The sequence below is a fragment of the Pan paniscus genome, chromosome 5, assembly GCF_029289425.2.
Source record: "Pan paniscus chromosome 5, NHGRI_mPanPan1-v2.0_pri, whole genome shotgun sequence".
NCBI lineage: Eukaryota > Metazoa > Chordata > Mammalia > Primates > Hominidae > Pan > Pan paniscus.
In genome coordinates, this window is record NC_073254.2 from 186,640,442 (window position 1) to 186,661,076 (window position 20,635).

The 20,635-nt window shown below is 46.7% G+C and overlaps 1 protein-coding gene across 9 annotated transcripts in view; it reads right to left on the reverse strand.

Annotated features, from left to right (window-relative positions):
- The window catches only part of RPS6KA2 (ribosomal protein S6 kinase A2), a 497,623-nt gene that overhangs the window by 25,161 nt on the left and 451,827 nt on the right, over positions 1 to 20,635 (reverse strand). For all 9 annotated transcript variants that reach the window (XM_057302622.2, XM_063605534.1, XM_008973620.5 and 6 more), the window contains 2 exons: positions 17,086 to 17,216; positions 14,659 to 14,784 (listed from right to left, as the gene is read on the reverse strand). In XM_057302622.2, the coding sequence (XP_057158605.1) occupies positions 14,659 to 14,784; positions 17,086 to 17,216 (257 nt within the window). The remainder of the gene's footprint in view (positions 1 to 14,658; positions 14,785 to 17,085; positions 17,217 to 20,635) is intronic.

Sequence of the window (20,635 nt, forward strand, 5' to 3'; positions counted from 1 at the left end):
TCTAACTCCTGGCTTCAAGTGATCCTCCTGCCTCAGCCTCCCAAAGTGCTGAGATTACAGGCATGAGCAACTACACCTGGCTATTTCTTTACTTTAGAGAACCAAACGCTTGGGTAGCATTTGACTCACTGCTCATAATCTGTCCCCTGGTCACCCTTCGTCCACTCCCCATCACCGTTATAAAAACTCACCATAGTGCCAGTTCTCACCCCATTATAGTTTCAAAGGATGCTCTGCCACGGCCACCATTCAGCTGTGACTGCATCAGTGGCCCATGATCTGTGAGTCCTAATAGCCTGCATTGTAAACAGGCAGAAGAGTTAGGGTCCCTTTCTGGACATAGAATTTCTCTCCTTCTGCTGCATTTAATTCTACTGAAGTTTTAGCTAGGACACTAGAACTATTTCTATTGCCAACATAAATGCATCATTCTCAAGTAGAGACTTTTAAAACAATCAATCATTCAAGGAGGGGTGGGGGACTTTCCCTAACATGCCACAGCCTAAGCAGGTCCTGGGAGGCTGGTCCTGCGCTGCTTGTAGGGAAGCTGGCTGTCAGGTACCTGAACTCCTCTGCTCCCGGCTGCCTGTGGGCATCCCGTCTATCGGGGCCGGGATCCTGTCTTTGCAATTGGAGAAGGTTAAAATACATTTATAAATTTATAAAAAAAACTCAGTAATTTTTTCGCAAATATGATTTCATGATAAAGGGATGTGTTCTTAGCATGAATCTGTTTTATCACTCTCACAGTGGAACAAGATGCAGAGTAAACAAGAAAGTGGGAGCTTTTTCTCCACTGCCAGGGACCATCTTCAAGATACAAGGAGTAAAAAAGGCCGACGCGAGCAGGTGCATCCTACGCCATCCCTTGTTTTAAAAATGGAGAGAAGAATGCAGATAGACGCATCCATTTCCTTGTGGGTGCATAAAACAACCCTGGAAGGAAGGAGGAAACATTTAATTGCCTTGCCTTCCTGTGAGGAGGGGAACAGGGTGCCTGGGGGCCCATGGGTGGGAGGGAAACTTTGCTGTATCCACATGAATTTTTAAAAATTTTGAACCACAAGAATATATTGTCTATTCAAAATATGAAATAAAGAATTCCAAAATTTCAGCTTACTATTTTGTAAGCTGAAATTGGAGGACAATGTGACTATTATTTTAAAGAATCTGGGACTACAGATGGCTGCCCTATCAACCCTAGTATCTATTTTATTTCTATGTGTTCTTTTGTTGTGAGTCTTCAGAAAAATTCTGACTTATAATGATAAGTATTTGTAAACAGTTTTCAAAGACAGATTACCTTAAACTCTTGCTTACTTTAAAAACTATCTTAAATTGTAATAAAAGCTAGCATGTATGTGCACATGTGAGGCACACTGGATTTCAACCCATCGGAGCCAGTGTCCTGGTCATTTGCTAGAATCTGATACACATTTAAGCATGCATGTTGACTTTCATTACATTTTCAACATATTAGTTACGCCTTTCAAAATCATGTAATTGCTTGGTGGAACCCCCAAAGCACCTCTGTCAACAACCAAACACCACACACCAGCTGTTCGCTGAGGTGGCATTTGGGGAAATGGAGGAAAATGAAAGAAGCTCCCAGGCCGAGGTCCTGTGGGGACAGGAGCTCATCTGGAGGAGACTCCAAGGGGCCCACGAGTGCTGCTGTTTCTCACCACAGGGTAGAGCCAGCGGTCTTTCAGCAAACATCTGGTTTGCTCCTGAGGGGAAGTCACGTTTGCTGTCTCAGGCGACAACACTGCTGTGGGTGTGGGTGGCTTGGCCTGTGGCCATGTCACTTGCTGGTACCTGAATGTGGGTGTCTGCAGGCTCAGCTCCCGTGGAGGGCTGGAAAGGTGGAGGAAGGCGTTGCTCCTGGGGAGGCCACGTACTGCGTGGTTGGCGGCCCAGCCGCTGAGCCAGTCTGAGCCCCAGCTGAGACCTGGCCTCCCTGTCCACTCCCTGTGGGGTTGCAGGAGCTCCCTGGGCCTCTCTACACCTAGCTTTCTTCATCTGTAAGAACTAGAAAACACCAGGCACTCCTCTGGCGCACTGTTAAGATTCAACAAATTAATACGAATCGATCCCTTCATACTCTCCCTGGTACATAGAAAGCACTTGGTACAAGTGAGTTATTCCTATTACAGAGATAAACTAGAATTACCCTGACGCCGCCAGGCAAGGGACCAAGCAGCTGTGACCTGCCACGTTTACAGCCCTGAAATGCTGCTTTCGGTCCTGTCTCTGAATCCTCACTGCGAGTCCGTGCCATGAAGCAGTGTGATGTTCAAAACTAACGTCAGCAGTAGAGCGTGTTTCAGTCAAAGCCCCAGAAAAAAAAAACAAAAACCTCAGATGTCACACCAACTGGGTCAACCCAGAGGCCTTAATTAAAGGATCGTTTGCAAAGGAGTAGAGTGGCTGGAGGGTCACTGGCCAGTCAGCAAGGCACAGTGTGATGCCTTGGGGGCAGTCCTGGCTCTCAATGCCAAAGAGCTGCGCAGGGTCAGTCACAGGACCAGAAGGGGCTGCACGGGGTGGGAAGGTGCGCCCTGACAGGGGCTGTGGGCAGAAAGGCCTTGGCCCAACACTTCTCTTCCCACCCTTGTCCTGTGGTGTCTGTCTCGCACTAGCAGAAGTGGCCAGGGGCCAGAGGCATGGAAGTGGTCCCTAACAGTCAGCCTCCTGGCTTCCTTGCCTCCTGGCCTCCCAGCCTCTGAGGCACAGGGCAGCGAGGAGGGTGGGTTTGCATGGGAAATGGCGCTCCCCGTCCTGGAAGGGAAGTCCCACAGACTGGGGTCTCTCCTGCCTCAGCCTCCCGAGTAGCTGGGATTATAGGGCACGTCCTGGAAGGGAGTCATGGCGGGAATAGGTTCTCACACGACCCTCCTGGGCTCCTGCCTTCCCCTGACCCGGGAGAATTAATCCAAATCAAGCCTGTGCAGACAAGGCTCTGAGACGAAGTGGCAAGGCAGTTCTGACCCAGCGTTTCCGTCCCGGATGCTGTCAGGAAGTGCTGGCTGCTTTTCCCTGTAACTTTTTCTGAAAAAAAAAATTTTTTTTTTGCTTTTGTTTTTATTTTTGCATGGAGGGTGAGCTATTTGAGCAAGGTAAGGCTGGAGAGTGCTAACCCAGGAGTGGGCAGTGAGGTGTGGCTACAGTCCTGGAGTACATGACCTGGATCTGCTGCGGGCAGCCAGGGTTTGGACGCACTGTTTAGGAGCACCAGGGAGTGGGCCCCAAGTGCCTGCCAGCGCATTTCTTCTCTATGGGGTCGGTTTCTTGGGGTTGACCGTGTTGGTCTCACTCTTATTAGAGCAAGCTCTGGTGGATGGCGTTCCTCATTCTGAGAATAATATTGTTTTATAATCTTTATTATGCAACAAAACAGGGAGGCCTTCTCAGCAAGCGTGGTGATGAACAAGGCCTACCCTCCAGGCTGATGCTCAAATAATACTGACGCGCCACGGAGTAGGAGTGGTGTCGTGGGGCGGGGGACAAGCTCGCTCAGCTTTCTTTTTCTCATCTGGCAACAGCTGGTTAGAAAGGACTCCTACAAACTCCAGAGAAAGGCATTCTCCAGGGGTTGGCCACCCACCACAGCCGGTAGATAAACTTTCCATGGTGTTGCCACCGAGCAGGCTGAATATTTCCACCTTCCTTAGAGATGCTGAGTCAAGGTGTCTGAATATCCACGAAGCAATTCTGGGTTCAACATGGATGGCACACCACCATGATCTTCCTGAGCTGGGACACATGCGGCCATGTGCCAAACAAACACTGCCATTCCTGCTGGCCGAAGGCGACAACAGGAGACTTCGCTGCTCTTGATAAGCAACAGGAGACTTCACCGCTCTCGATACACCTTTCTGGTCTTTGCGTTTCTCTACCTTCCCTGTCTTTCTTGTCTCTCTCCATCAGTCTCTCTCCACCGTCTCCCGAGGCACTCAGCAACCTGACTAGATGGCTTTGAGGCAGTAACTACGCGGGCAGTGGCATGAGCTCACAGGCTTGCAGAACACTCCCACTAGGCAGGCCTTTTCCCTTGACTTGCCGAAAGGATCAGTATCGTATTCGACACAAAAGTAGGAGAGCATGTAATTATTTGTAAAATTTAACAGACACCTTCTCCTGTAAAATTAATTTAAACTAATGACAGAGAGAAAGAACTCCTGTTTTATCCTGGTAGAAAAAGTTAAAATTTCCAAGCTCATCAGTTCTCCTTCTAAAAATAAGCTCTATTCATGCCAAACATCTGTCTTAATTCCGTTTCTTTTTTTGGTTGGCAAATTACACACACAGTGTGAAGATGGGCACAGAAACACCACGTTCTTTTCAACGGTCTCACGTGAGTACAGACTGGAGCCTCCTCAGGAAGGCTGGCCCGCGCTTCAGGCCTGTGTGGTCACGCCGCGTCACTACAGTTAACAGCTGGGTGACACATATTCGTGCACAGTTCTAAGGATCTCACTTTATTTCTTATCAGATTCTGTTGCTAAAGCAAACTAAGGTACTTTCAATACCATAACAACAAAAATTTGCTACCGAAAAGGGAGAGTAGCTGCATCTTAACTCATGTGCTTCTTTCTAGGAAAACCCAGCCCCACTGAGCTTGTGCGGTCTTCTTCTCCTGCACGAGCTTTCAGACAATTGAAGGGAAATTTACAAGTGGAACAGTCAGTGAACAGGCACGTATATTGGTACCATGTGTTTGAAGATACAACAGGCCAAGAGAAAGAGCCAAACCAACTGTAAAGCTCATTTAATTTCAGATTCCGGAGATGCACTCCACTTTTTGGTATAGTTTCTGGTTCTGTCATTGACACAATTCCTAAATGGCTAAGCTGTGAGCTCCCTGGAGCAGGTTTGTGTTCTCACCTTGCCCTGCGTCTGTTGCAGTAAAAGCGTCCAGTTAAAAAAAAAAAATTCTCAATGAATGAAAAAAGTAACCAGCTTCCTGAACAAGGGGATTGCTGCAGAAAGAAATGGATTCCAAAGGCACGAAGTGCTCTGTTGAACAATTATATTATAAACCCCGATTTTAAAAATTTGAATTTGAAGGAAAGCTCCTGATTCATATTTTTTCTTGTCTTTATTTTTAATTAATTAATTAATTAATTATTTGAGATGGAGTCTCTCTCTGTCGCCCAGGCTGGAGTGCAGTGGCACAATCTCGGCTCACTGCAACTTCTGCCTCCCAGGTTCAGATGATTCTCCTGCCTCAGCCTCCTGAGTAGCTCGGATTACAGGCACGCACCACCATGCCTGGCTAATTTTTGTATTTTTAGTAGAGACGGGGCTTCACCATGTTGGCCAGGCTGGTCTTGAACTCCTGACCTCAGGTGATCCAACTGCCTTGGCCTTTCAATGTGCTGGGATTACAGGCATGAGCCACCATGCCCGGCCATATATTTTTCTTTTAATCAACACTTAGCCTTTCACTACCAAATATTTATGCTAAATGAAGATAAGGAGCCCCTTCATTGTGTGCTGAAATTGAGTGAGCTCCTGCCATGTGCCCGACTTTGTTGAGGTGCTGGAACTACAGCAAAAGCAAAGCCTTTGTTGCCCTGGAGTGGATGCCCTCACAGGGCCGTGCACACAGACAGTGAACAACCCATGCAGGGGGAACGTGCCATAGGGAAGATGATGTGGGTGAGGGGGGCTGCTGGCTGCAAAAGATGGAGGCGGGGAACTAAAATCAGGGCATCCTGTGGGCTTTGGGTGCATATTTGTGTTCTCTGGTTGGTCCTGACTTGGAAGCAGGGACAGAACTTAGGAAGCTGTCAGTCATTCATCAACTCCTGGCCATGTGGGGCTGACTGTCACAGAATTTATAGTTCAGCTTCCTGGGCTGTCACTAGAGATAGCAATCTGGCTTCCTGCAAGCCTGACACAGCTGCTGGCCTCCCAAGCTATGTATTGTAGATAAAGGGGCTGGCTGCAGGTGTGGGTCAGACTTCTGTTGGGCACCCAGCCTGGCCACCATCTGCTGTGTATCCACTCTCAGCCCCCAGAGCCCGCGGAAGGAACCAGCCTTGGGGACACTGGACTTTAGCCCAGTGAGACAGATTTCAGAATTCTGACATCCAGAGCTGGAAGACAATAAGCTCAGGTTGTTTTAAGCCACTAGATGTGGGGTAATGCGTTGCATTCCTAAACAATAGGAAACTAGCCTGTGTTGAAAGACTGGGGAGAGGTTTGCAGTGGGAGAGCTGAGAACCAAGTTTTGGCTGGTGGGTGGGAGCCTGTGAGATGGGCTCGGGGACCCGGTAGTGGGCAGAAGGCACATGCTACATCTTATTGCTGATGACCGTCCTCCGCCACATGCCTGCTGGGAGGGGCTGAGCATACGAGAAACAAAACCATAAGCCAATCACATTAAGCCTTTCTCGTTTCGAAAAAGCAAAAGTGCCGCTCGCTGCCAGCGCTCATTTAATTTGACATAAACATGTTCATTAAGGCTGAAACAAATCTGATTTTCCATGTGAAAATAAAATTTAAAAACTGTTACTGGAGTTATTTCTAAACAGAACTAATATCAGAATCATCTGAATCATCAGAATTGTCTATTTTGGAAAAATTGGATTCATCAAATGAATCTTTGGCCAACAACTGTTTGAGAACGAAGTTAACATCCCATGCAGGAATGCTACGTTTTCTAGGATTTGACATTATCAGCAATCGATTATGACTATATTTTGTAAATGGAAATGCCACTACTAAAAACAGAATGCTATCGATAGAATGATGTCCTTTGTTTCCAAAGTTGGTATACTAGAGCGGTGCAAAAATAATAATAAAAGCGAGATATTTCGCGGCAAAGTTATCTCGGGGCAAACGCTGCAGCCGCAAGTGCCGCCGGTGAGTATTCTTGGGGAAAACGGGCAAAGGGTTAAATCATCCAGAAAGGCAGCTTCCCAGTGTGTGTTTCGAGGAGATACAAATGCCCAACCAATTCCACTGAGGAGCTTCTTTGATTAGAGAATGCCTGTGCAGAGACACAGGCTGGACAGAGCGTCTGTTCTGGCAGGCGATACAGTCATTTTCCCGTCTTCGAGTCTCTCTCTTCTGGTGGAAGAGAAATTTATGCCACCGTTTTCCTCAGTCATGCAATCTGTTACCAAAGCTGCCCAGTCTCCTTCCTTGTCCATCTAAATGTTGCTTTCTTTCTTTTCTATTTTCTATTTTATGTAACTGCTCCTAGTCCCGGCCTCTGTGCCTGTGAACGCTCCTTTCTCTGTTTCCGCTGTGGCTGTGAAGGCATCTACAGCCTCTGCCTGTCTCTGCACACTGCTGTTCTTGAGATGGTTCGTGTTGCTCCTTCACATAGCTCAACTCTCAACTGCTGTTTCTCTTTGCTTCAAATTTTCACATGATTTCTATGAAAAATGCATTTTGATCCCTAAAGACAGGACTGGCCTGGACCTCTCTCTTCCCAGGTTTGGCCACAGTGGTTTGACTCAGCTGCACAGCCACCTCTGTTCCCCAGGACGGGTGCAGCTAACGCCCCATGTGATACTGGGAAGCCCCATGGTGAAACCATCCACTGCTTTCTCAATGGCTTAGAATTCTTTGCAGGACCTGGCACTGGATCCTCTGGAGTGAACTTGAACGCAAGCTCCCCTGAGTCCTCTCCTTCTCCGGCCCCGTGCGGCTCACTGCAGCGCCCAGCGTTGGGCCATGGGCTCTTTCAAGATGTAGCTTCTGCAACAAGCCCAGGCGCTGCCCTGAGGACGAGCAGGCTGTGATCCACAGGAGCCGGGGCTAGTGCTGCCAGTGACCTCGGAGCACAGACTGAAAACAAAGGTCTACATGAACGCAGACCATCCTGAATGCTGTGGGGAAGGAAGCTGGAGCAGCTGCCGGGGGCCGGGGCCCTGGCTAGGGGCCTTGCAGCTGAGTGCTGGAGGAACCAGGTGCGCTGTGCCTTTGGAGGTGAAGTTAGAGGAAGTGGTCCGGCTGCCACTCAGCACTTACACGGCTGAACCATGGCCCACTTGGTGGCAGCAGGACCTTTCACTGGGGTACACCCAGACTCATAAGACCAGGAGACTCAGGTGCGATTTTACATGGAGCTCCACTTGTACCTGGCACACCTTCCCCTTACAGCCTAGGGACTTTGGCTATTTATCAAACAATGGATTTTTCTTGCAGGTCCCATGACTTGAGCTTTCCAGCTATTCTGAAGCCCAGCCTTACTGCCCAGCCCCATCTGCTCTGAATACTGCCTCATTCTTTCATGGTTTGGGTACTCTGAGATGCATAGAGCATCTGGCTGAAACAGAACACTGGGGCTCCCCGCCTTATGACGAGTGGGTCTGCGGGACAGGGGTCGAGAGTGTGCACTCGGGGTCTGACTGCTTGGACGGGAACCTGCTCTCTCACTGACCGGCTGCGACTTCTCGCATATGTGTTGAACCGTTCTGAGTTTCTGTTCCCTCATGGGGATAATGAAAATAATTACACCGTGGGATGCTGTGAGGATTAAATGACTTCACACATACAGAGCGCTTATAGCAGTGCTTGGCACGTACTGAGTATGAAGTATTTACTCTCGTCATCCTCGTAACTCTCGTCACCATATTCTATCTAACGCCTGCAGCTCCTGGTCTCAGGAACTTCAGTTCTCGGGCAGTTTCCTCTTCATATGTGTACTGACGTTGGTGTTTTGCAAAAGAGGGTCAAGGTGCCAAAATTGGCACTCGAATGATGTAATGTAGTTTTATGCCTATTGTGACATCTATAATAAATAAAAACTTCAGTCATTAGTAGAGATGGCCAAGAGCTCTCTCAAGGTATGTGTATTAAGCTTATGAGAAGGGGAGATACTAGTGACACAAGCTAACATTTCTGTAGTGAATTAGCTATGATATGTGTAGACAGTTGACCCTTGAACAGCATGGGGGTTAGAGGTACCGACCCCTCAAGAAGTTGAAAATCCACATATAACTTTTGACTTCGCCAAAACCTAACTCATGTCCTACTGTTGACTTAAAGCTTTACCAGTAACATAAACAGTCCATTAACACATATTTTGTATTTGTATAATTATATACTGTATTAAGAATAATTATACAATTATATACTGTATTAAGAATACAGTATATAATTCTGTAATAATACGATCTAGAGGAAAGAAAATGTTACTAAGCAAATCATAAGAGAAAATACATTTAGTGTATGGGACTGTATTTATGGATATAGTGAGTTTATGCCATCTGTTCACAAGATGGATCGTCTGTCTGAAAAGGGGGGCACTCACAGCTGCAGACCTCAACCTGGGGTACGTATCATGCAATTCAACTTTTGTTTTTTGGGTCATGTGATGACTTTTCTCTGCCTCTTGGGAGCACTCACAGCGTCCCTAGTGGCACGGGACTTCTTAGTGGTTCTATGGTGTTATTCAAGGTTTATGGAACTGCACTAAACAGGGTGAAAAATATGTGAGAACCACAAGATACCATTTTTTACTGCTATTCCCAATTCCCTGGAGAGACAGACTCCTCACATGGAGACGATGAGTGTCACAGGACGTTTAAAGCGGATCCTTCCAACACCTGAGCTTACTACAGCAGCAATGGAAGGCTGCTGTGAAATTCTTACGGTAGTGCCGTATTCGCCACAGTCAATTTGATGCAGCTATGATTTAATGCTGAATCTATGTTTGTTTACATTTATCTCAACTGCAAATGGCGCCACGTATGGTCTATGCTTGAGCACATAAATTTTGATACATTTTAAGTTTTTATAATAAATCTGTGTATATTTTATAGTAGAAAATGATAAAATAGACTAGCATCTATGTATATTTTATGCATCCTGACATACCATTTTCTTAACTTTTTAAATATTTCTAGGCTATGTGGTTTGTCTGTGAGTTTCTTCAAATTGTAACAAATCTCTAAAAAATTTTCCAGTATATTTACTGAAAAAAATCTGCATACGTGGATCCTCACAATTCAACCCCGTGTTGTTCAAGGGCCAACTGTATATATTTACATATTCCCCCACCAATATAATGCCAGGAATCCTTCCATTTATACAAATCAGCACTATCTAGAATATGTACCTAATTATGTTAAGCAACAAAGTCCTAAGAATAAAATAAAAACAAATAATTCTCTCTCTCAATTCTTATAAAGTGAATACAGCATCTTTGATGGAATAGGAATATTATTTTTTCTTTCAAATACACCTCTCCCCTTCCTTTTAATCCTCCTGGATCACGATTACCTCCAACACTTAATAGTTACTTCTGTTTTAATCTTATTTTAAATGAAGGGTGCCCTAATGTGCAGACAGCAATGCAGCCATCCGTCATGCTATTTTGAAGCCCTATACAACTTCATCGCCCACCACTAGTCTCCCTGGGTTGGTTATAAAAACAAAGGCGGACTTTAGTTTTACATTAGATTACTTAGCTGTTTTGTCCCAATAAAATGGCTTGTAGTTATTAGAAAGTAGGGCACATCTGTTCATCTACAACGTGTCTGATAAAAGGAAGAGGAAGCGCTGAGGGAACATAATAGCTTTTCTCATTCAACCATCAGAGCACTGGCTGGGGGCACCGGCAGAATGCGCTGCATCAAGTCCAGCCTGAAACAGTGCCGTGCGCGTGAGAAGGAAGAGGGTCAGTGTCTTCCCGCCCGAGGCTGGACTGCCCCAGTGAAGGATCTTGGACGTTCTAGTGTTGTTTGCCGAAGTCGAGAGGGAGGGACAAGCCTGGGAATCCAGGTTGTCATTCAGCCCACGTGAATTGAGCCCCTGCTCTCAGCTGGGCACTGTGTTGGAGACTGCGATAGCTAGAATTGGTCTTAATTTTAGTCCTAATTTTAGGACCGATTCTAGCTGTCACTTCCCACAACCTTTGACACAGTACCCAGCATATAGCAGGGACTCAAGTTAAAAATGCAGCTGAAAATAAATGCAAATTGAACAACCTTGTCGTTTGATTTACTCAGGTAAACTGGTTTATGTAGAACCTTAAATGTAGTTTACGTTATTCAGGGTAATTATGGTGGCAAAATTAGAAACCTGCAAAAATGCAGAAATAACTTAAAGCAAAATATAATGATATTCTAAGAATGTGAGAAGTACTATGATTCCATACTCACTATGAACCTCCATACCTGACCTTCATAGAGGTGAAGAGCTGGCCCCACTCTCCTCTCAGAAGGACCTGCACTTTAAGTCACGGCCCGGTCACAGTGGGGTGGGGGTGGGGGGCTGCCCTGCAGCACGTGGGGAACACTGAGCTGTTGGTCGATCATCATCCCGTTGCTAAAGGACTCACCAGAAACTCAATGAAGAAGAAAAACTCCATCCCCATCTCCAACATATCAGCCCCCTGGCCTTTATCTACATGAGACCTGCCCTCACCCACAAGGATGCTGAGGCTGGGCTTCTCAACCTTTCGTTGGGGCAGCAGGTTGTGGGGGCTGTCCTGTGCACCCCAGGATCTAACCAGCTTCCCTGACCCGTATTCACCAATGCCAGGAGCCCCTGTCCCAGCTGGAAAAACCAGAAAGTCTCCAGACATTGCCAGTGTCCCCTGGGGGCCACAGTTACCCCAAATGAATATGACTGCCCTGGGCAGAATCCATCGATTCTGGTCACTCTCCTCATTGCTTACTAAAGATTGCTGCATTTCTCTTTCTGTCATTACTCGGTGGGGACATTTCTGGGTCATCCCTGCCATTGAATGGGAGGATGCCCTGTCTGGCTGTGACGGGACTGCTTCTGAAGCAGACCCCATTTTTATCCATGAGCCAGGGGTAGGTGGGATTGTATACGGCTCAAGCGGCAACTGGGAGTGGTAAAGCCGGATTCTAGTGACAATCTCGGCTGGACATCTGCTGAGCTGACATCCAACTCACACGTCAGATAATCAGCTGCCACATGCTTAGTTCTGGGTCATGTTAGAAGTCACCGAACTTTGCTGTTTCTTAGTCCATCAATAGGTGGGGATGCTGCTTCTCATGAACAAGTCAGCAGATACAGACAAAGGCCAAAAGTATTTCAACTACATTCCACCTGGAAATGCTGAAAACAAAACCGCACAGTGCTCTGCACTGGGTCAAAGCAGTTTTGGTAACAAGTGGACCCATTCTAAATAACAAGCTCGTTGCACAGAAATGCCAATTCGTCCATCTTGGAAGGAAATCCAAACAACCGTGTCTACCTGCAGATAATTGAACTTGTTGTCACCGCTCCCTTGACCGGCTGAAACGTGCTTCTGAAGTGGCTCTGGTCACAGGAGCCTTCTGGACCACGAGCCACATCTCTCTAAAAAGTCCCGGGCCGTTCATGGGGCTGCACCTTCCCGTGCTTGGTTAATTTATGCATCTTCCAGACTACACATTATTACCCACTGTAGTCTCAGAAGGGACAAGGGAAATCCCTGCCATGTCTGCTGGCCAACTTTGTCCAGGGAACTTCAGGGTTTGTGAAAGAGAAACGGGAAGACCGGGCTCTTTCTTCTACCATCGGCCAGAGCCACAGTGCCTGGCTTCTCTCCCCGAGAGCTGTTGCTGAAATTCCACAGAGTTTGACCTCAACAAGATCTTTGAGGACTGACGGACTGAGTTTAAGCTGTGTAACAAAGCTGAATTCAGACAGTGTCCATATAAGAGCTGGATATGGGAATATTAGGAGAAAACACACCATCGCCTCGTCACTGGGGGATTTACTTGCAGAGGCACAAAATGGGGGCTGATCCGCAGGCTGTTTCTGGAAGGGCACCGCGGCTGCTGGGCTGACCAAACCATAGGCTCGTTTCTTTGAGCTCACTGGGAAGCAGTGATTGTTTCTGGGATTGCTGTCTGTCACCTGATAAACAGTCTAAAGAAATCCTGTGAGCAATGACTCAGGCAGAAAAAACTTCCAAGGAGCCTATGCAGGCTTACGAAGCACATGTGAAATACGTTTCAAAGTACAAGTGAAATTCTCTTGTCTAAGGCAGAATACAGGTCTGCTCTTCACCACTGGAACATCTGGACACAGGAACGGCACCTGGGTATGCAGATGGTAGGCGCCCATCTAAGTGCTCCTTTAAAAAACTCTCCCAGTGGGATGGAGGAGCAGGACAAACCAATCTCAACAATCCAAATCCTAGAAACGCATGAAGCCTACGTGCCCCAGGCTGCAGAGGCAACCACTTCATAACAAAACTTGGTTTTCTCCTGCTCTTCACACCACAGGTGGACATTCTACCATGAGAGTAACCCTCGCTGCAGTCTCCACCCAATTACAGTTCCAGGAACTGTAAATCATGATCTATTTCCTTCCATTCACCCTTCCTGGATGTGTTCAAGACTCTGGGCAGACTAAACACAGAGATGGTATCAGAGCAAATCACAAATTGATTATTTCTCCATATTTAAACTTTCTTTTTTTGTTTGAGAAATTCAAGATAAATTTGTCAATAATCCATAAATTCTTGACCCAAACAAAATCAAGGGACCTGAGATTTTTTTTTCGGCTGGCGTCTTCTGTGACAGCAAAGCATTTTCCCAGTGCAAGAAACACGGTAGACGTTCCCAGTGAATATGCTTGAGGATCCCAGGCCATGCTTGAGGATCTACCCTTTTGAAATACCTGTTTTCACAAAATGTCAGTGGAGCTCTGGGCAAATGAGGATGGAACTGGGTCGTCTCAACATTGTCATTATTTTGAACAATCTCTTCAGAGTGTAGGAGAATCACAGTTGATGAAAATTACTCTTTTTACACGACTTGCTGGCTGGGCAGATGTTCTTTGAAGGGCAAGCGTAGCACCGTGTGCTACAGACGTGTCTGGGAATAAGCCGGGAGGGTCCTGGTCATGATGGCAACACAGGCTGGGACCTCGCTCTGCGACAGCCTGGGGTTCGGCTCCACTGGAAAGGGGCAGAGTTTCAAGTGTCTCTTGCTGTCTTTTGGAGAGGATGTACAATGTATCTTTTTTTAACATAAATTTCATTCTGATTTTAGCAGGAAGCTTTACCTTTAATCCACATTTTACTAACCAAAAATCTCTAGAAACTGGTATTCTGGATTCCCAGATCAAATATTTAAGCAGCAACAATTACAGAAGCTAAAGTTACTATGTAGAGATTGCCAAATTGGGTTATAAAGAATTGTTTCTCTATACTGTTCTTGACTGTTGGGAGTAAAACCATTAGCTCTTTGCCAAAGTTTGTTGTAAGTAATACAAGCTTATTTATTTCTTTGAGTATTTTCTTCCTCTCTCCCTTTTTTCCTTCCTTCCTTTCCTTGCCAAATTCTATACCTGTCCCCCAATTCTATTTTCTCAAAATACTGGGGCCCCAAAACTTTTGCTCTTGGTGTATGTCATACACAAAGCTACGAAAGGTGCTCAGTCCCTACGTGGTGCATATGACTGAAAATATTCATGATTTGCAAAACTACCTTTTAATGGGTGACCTCATATCAAAGCAAACTGAACTCCATCATATCAGAGCTTGGAAAATGGCAAATGGAGAGAGAGAATGTTCACTCAGGCTCAGGTGTCCCTGCTGGAGTCACTGCACAGCTGAGCACGTGAGCACATATGCTGTGCTCCTATGCTCCATGCTCCCATGTGCTGTACATGCTCCCACAGGCTGCACTCACACAGCGCCCTGCTCACTCAGCAGGCCTGCCTTACCTTCACGGCATACTCGGTGTCCGTGGCTTTATGCACACATCGCTTGCACACTGAGTAGGAGCCCACCCCGATGTCCTCCTTGATCTCGTAGCCATCGGTGAAGTGGATGTTGTTCCCGTGTAACTGCTGCAGAGGGACCAAGAGAAGAAGAGTTGTCGGAACCCTCACACGAGGGGACGGTGCAGCTACACGCACACAGAATGTGGGGCAAAGAGAGGCGCCGACTGTGAACTCAGTGTGTGGAAGCCTGGGAGCTCGTGGGTCCCCCTGCCCAAGGCTGCAGAGCTACTTAGTGATGTTCTTGACCTAAATGCCAACTTCTCTGATTCCTTGGGCTATGACTCTTAACTTTGAGACACCAGGCCGTTCTGTGTCCACTGGCTGGTAGCTGGTATGTTTCTCGCAAAGATCTGAGAGCAGGAGAATGTGAAAGTGAAAAGGAAGTGCTGGCAGCTGCTGGGTGTGTGGCTCCAATGCCTGCGTGCAGAGCAAGACTCTGGATGGAAACATCTCATCGGAAATCTGACTCCATGGTGTCCAAGTCACAGCCTGCTCTGACCTGCATGCAGCAGCCCCACCCACCCGCTCTTAACTAAGACAGAAAGCCACCATGGCAGCCTGCACTGTCATGACAACGTCCACTTTACACACCTGTATTTCTCCAAAGGCCACAGGGAAGGAAATAGGATGGAAATCCAATGCCATTCAACTTACCCGGATTTCATTCTTAAATAAGTTTAATCATAATTAGAATTAAGTTTAATCCCTTAGAATTCTCTGTATTCTGGTTACATTTATTAGGTGGGAAACTCATTATAAAAATACCACCTTCCAAAGACCTCCCAAAGATTCCATTTCATCATGGGAAAATGATGCCCACAAATTAAACTGCTACCCTAGGGTCCTGGCTGGGCTCCACACAGTGAAGATGCTCCAGTCTCTGGCCATAGACACCATGGTGACATTCTTCCCAGGGCTTTACCTTCCCTCTTTAAGACGAATGCCAAGTAGGGTAGGAGCAAGGGCTCAGAACACCATGGAATACCACCATGGAGACCATTACAGGGACCACCATGGGAACCACCACGGGGACCACCATGGGAACCACCACGGGGACCACCACGGGACAACCACGAGGACCACCATGGGAACCACCACGGGGACCACCATGGGACAACCACGAGGACCACCATGGGAACCACCATGACAGACTACCACAGGGACCACCACAGGAACCACTACAGGGACCACCATGGAGACCACCACAGGGACCGCCATGGGAACCACCATGAGAGACTACCACAGGGACCACCAAGGGAACCACTACAGGGACCACCATGGAGACCACCACAGGGACCGCCATGGGAACCACCATGGATGTCACCTAAGGGACCACCACAGGAGCCACCATGGGAACCACCACAGGGACCACCGTAGGAGACCATCACAGGTACCACCGGGGAACCACCATGGGGACCACCATGGAGACCAACACAGGGACCACCATGGGAACCACCACAGGGACCACCAGGGAGACCACCACGGGGACCACCACAACAGGGATCACCATGGGAGGCTACCCTAGGGACCACCACAGGAACCACCATGGGAACCACCACAGGGACCACCATAGGAGACCATCACGGGTACCACCAGGGGACCAACACGGGGACCACCATAGGGACCACCAGGGGGACCACCACAGGGACCACCATGGGAGGCCACCCTAGGCACCAGCATGGGGACCATGACAGGGACCACCACAGGAGATCACCACAGGGACCACCACAGGGACCACCATGGGGACCACCACAGGAACCACCATGAGGACCACCATGGCTACCACCCCAGGGACCACCCTGGGAGACCACCATGGGGACCACCAGAGGGACCACCCCAGGGAACACCATGGGGACCACCACAGGGGACCACCCAAGGGACCACCATGAGGACCAACACAGGAGGCCACCATGGGGAATATCCATGGGAGACCACCACAGGGACCACCCCAGGGACCACCCTGGGAGACCACCATGGAGACCACCACAGGGGACCACCCCAGGGAACACCATGGGGACCACCACAGGACACCACCATGGGGACCACCACAGGAGGCCACCATGGGAGTATCCATGGGGACCGTCACAGGGACCACCACTGGAGACCACCATGGGGGCCCACAATGTGAGACCATCACAGGAACCACATGAAGGAGCACCACGTGAGATCATCATGGGGACCACCACGAGGGACCACCATGGCAGACACTCAGAACAATGGGAAGTGTGAGGGAAGAAGAATTGGTGATTAAAGTCCACCCATCCTAAGCACCCAACCCCCGGGTGACTGAGGCCACAGGGAACACCAGAGTCACCCATCATCCAAGTGCCCTCTTACCCCCAACCCACTGCAGGCAAACACAGTTACCTGCACGATTGGGTGAACTGGGACTTTGTGCAGATCTTGCTGTGAGGGCTCCTGGATCAGGCTTGAGGCCACAAAGCTGAATCCTCTAAACAGGTGATGAGCGTTTGCACTCGGGGGGACACCAGGAGAGTCTGTAGGTGACAGGGGCAGAGTTCAGATGCCACGAAAGCTGGGTGACCCTGGGGTGAAGTGATAGTGTGTGTGTGCATGTGGTATGTGTGTGCAAGTCCGTGTGTGTGTGTGTGTGTGTGCACGTGGTGTATGCCTGTGGTGGAGGAAAAGGTAAAACAGACATGTAGAAATGCTGAACCAGATGAAACTACATTCTTTTGGGTTGTGCTAATGGTTTGATTTTTAAATGGCAAAAATACCCAGAACAAAAACTTTAGGATTATCATTGATGGCATCTGTTAGTTTGCTAACTTCTGAATTTACTCTATATTCTTGACCACACTCCTCCACCCCTACCCACTCCAGACTCAGTTAAGAAGGCACCAATGACCTCAGGATGGAATTGTCAGTGAACATGAATCCTGTATCCTTAGCTTCTGGTCTCTAGGTTCGACAGGTCCCACCCCTGTGCCCACAGCTGCATAACTGCATGTGTGCTGTGCACGTGCTCTGCTCTTCAAGGACATTTGGGCAACGTTTCTCCTGTCCACAGCAAGGCATAGTACGAAAGGAGTAATTCCCTTCCATTAAGATTTTTCTGATCTCTGTAAGATCTGTGTTCAAAAGCATGACTGCTGTGAGATTGATCCCATTTCAAGTTTATCATTAAGAAAAACAAAAGGATAAATCCCTCGTGGGGAAAAAAAATCTGCATCATACATAACAGATGAGAGGTTAAACTCTCTATTGCCCGAAAGCTCCCAGAGATCAATGAGAAAAGAGCAAAATACTCAAAGGAAGGAATTCTGATAGCTACCATAGGCATGAAAAGATGCCCAATCTCTCTAAGGAGTAAGCATACACATATTTAAATAGGATAACACTTTTGTCTAATGAACTAACAAAAATGAAAGAAATCAATCACATCTGGGTTTGGCTAGGGGGTGGACACTTATAATTGTAGGAGGGAGCATAACTGGCATAATCTTTTGGAAAGTCAACTGGCAACATTTAAAGCCAACTTTAAAATTTCAAAATTAAAAATTTTTAAAGTAATTCTACAGAATTACTTTCAAAAGTGCACAGTAATAACAAATTGTAGATGACACAAACAAATGGAAAAACATCACATGCTCATGAATCAGAAGAATTAATATCATCAAAATGAACATATCACCCAAAGCAATCTACAGATTCAATGCAATCTCTATCAAAAAACCAACGTCATTTTTCACAGAATTAAAAAAAACAATCCTAAAGTTAACATGGAACCAACAAAGAGCCTGAATAGCCAAAGCAATTTTAAGCAAAAGGAACAAAGCTAGAACTAGAAGCATCACATTACCTGACTTCAATTATATCACAAGGAGATAGTAACTAAAATAGCATGGTACTGGTATAAACATAGACACACAGATTAACGGAACAGAATAGAAAACCCAAAAATAAAGCCACATGCAAAGTCAACAAAAACTTTGTGGGGAAAAGACACTCTTTTCAATAAATGATACCAGGAAAATTAGTTCGTCATAAGCAAAAGAATGAAACTGGACCGCTATGTCTCACCATATACAAAAATCAACTAAGAGATTAAAGACTTAAGTGATGAAAGACCTGAAACAATGAAAATACTAGAATAAATCCTAGAGAAAACTCTTTAGGACATGGGTCTAGCGCAAGACTTCAAAAGTCTTTTAAGGGCTGGGTGCAGTGGCTCACACCTGTAATCCCAGCACTTTGGGAGGCTGAGGCAGGCGGATCACTAGGTCAGGAGTTCGAGACCAGTCTGGCCAACATAGTGAAACCCCATCTCTACTAAAAATACAAAAAAAATTAGCCAGGTGTGGTGGTGTACGCCTGTAATCCCAGCTGCTTGGGAGGCTGAGGCAGGAGAATTGCATGAACCCGGGAGGCGGAGGTTGCAGTGAGCCAAGATGGCGTCACTGCACTCCAGCCTGGGCGACAGAGTGAGACTCCATCACAAAAAAAAAAAGGCTTTAAGACCAGCATAAGAAATCATCAACAGAATGAACAGACAACCTGCAGAATGGGAGAACATATTTGCAAACTATGCAACTGACAGGGGAGTAATATCTAGAATTTATAAGGAACTCAAACAACTCAACAACAACAACAAAACAAATAACCCCATTAAAAATTGACCAGAGGACATAAATAGACATTTTTCAAAAGAAGACATACAGATGGCCAAACAGCATATAAAAAATGCTCAAGATCGCTAATCATCAGATAAATACAAATGAAAACCACAATGAGATATCACCTTACATCAGTCAGAATGGCTATTACTAAAAAGTCAAAAAAATAACAGATGTTGGTGAGGATGTGGTGAAAGGTGGTGGGAATGTAAATTAGTACAACCTCCATGAAAAACAGTACGGAAATTTCTCAAAGAACTAAATGGAACTATATTTGATGCAGCAATCCCACTGCTGGGCATTGCCCAAAGGAAGAGAAATCATTGTCTCAAAAAGATACCCGCACTTGGAAGCTTACTGCAGCACTATTCACAATTGCAAAGTCATGGAATCAACCTAAGTGTCCATCAACAGGTGATTGGGTAAACAAAATGTGGTACATATACACAATGGAATACTATTTAGTCATAAAAAAGAATGAAATCATGTCTTTTGCAGCAACATGGATGGAAAAGAAGGCCATTATTTTAAGTGAAACAACTCACACGTGGAAAGTCAAACATCGCATGTTCTCACTCATAAGTGGGTGCTAAATTGCTAAATAATGTCTGCATGTGGATGTCGAGTGTGGTGGGATAGAGAATGGAGACGTGGAAGGGTGGGAGAAGGTGAGGGATGAGAAATTACTTAATGGGTAAAATGAACACTCCTCAGGTGATGGTTACACTAAAAGACCAGCCCTCACCACTATGTACTCTACCCATGAACAAAACTACATCTGTACCTCTGAAATTTACAGAAATAAAAAATAAAACAGGCTGGGTGCGGTGGATCAGACCTGTAATCTCAGCACTTTGGGAGGCTGAGGTGGGCAGATCACGAGGTCAGGAGTTCACGACCAGCCTAACCAACATGGTGAAGCCCTGTCTCTATTAAAAATACAAAAATTAGCCAGGCGGGGTGGCGCACGCCTGTAATCCCAGCTACTCAGGAGGCCGAGGCAGGAGAATCGCTTGAACCTGGGAGGTGGAGGTTGCAGTGAGCCAAGATCGCACCACTGCACTCTATCCTGGGTGACAGAGCGAGACTCTGTCTCAAAAACAAAACAAAACAAAACAAAAAATCAAGCAAACGAAAAAATCCCAAAGTACTTAGACATAAATGTAGAAAAAGTCTGTTTCAGTGATATATGTTACAGAAAAGAAAAAGGAGACACTAAATACTCCTCACTAAGACAATCATGGTCATGGTCAACAGTGGCCCATCTGTATCAGGATGCT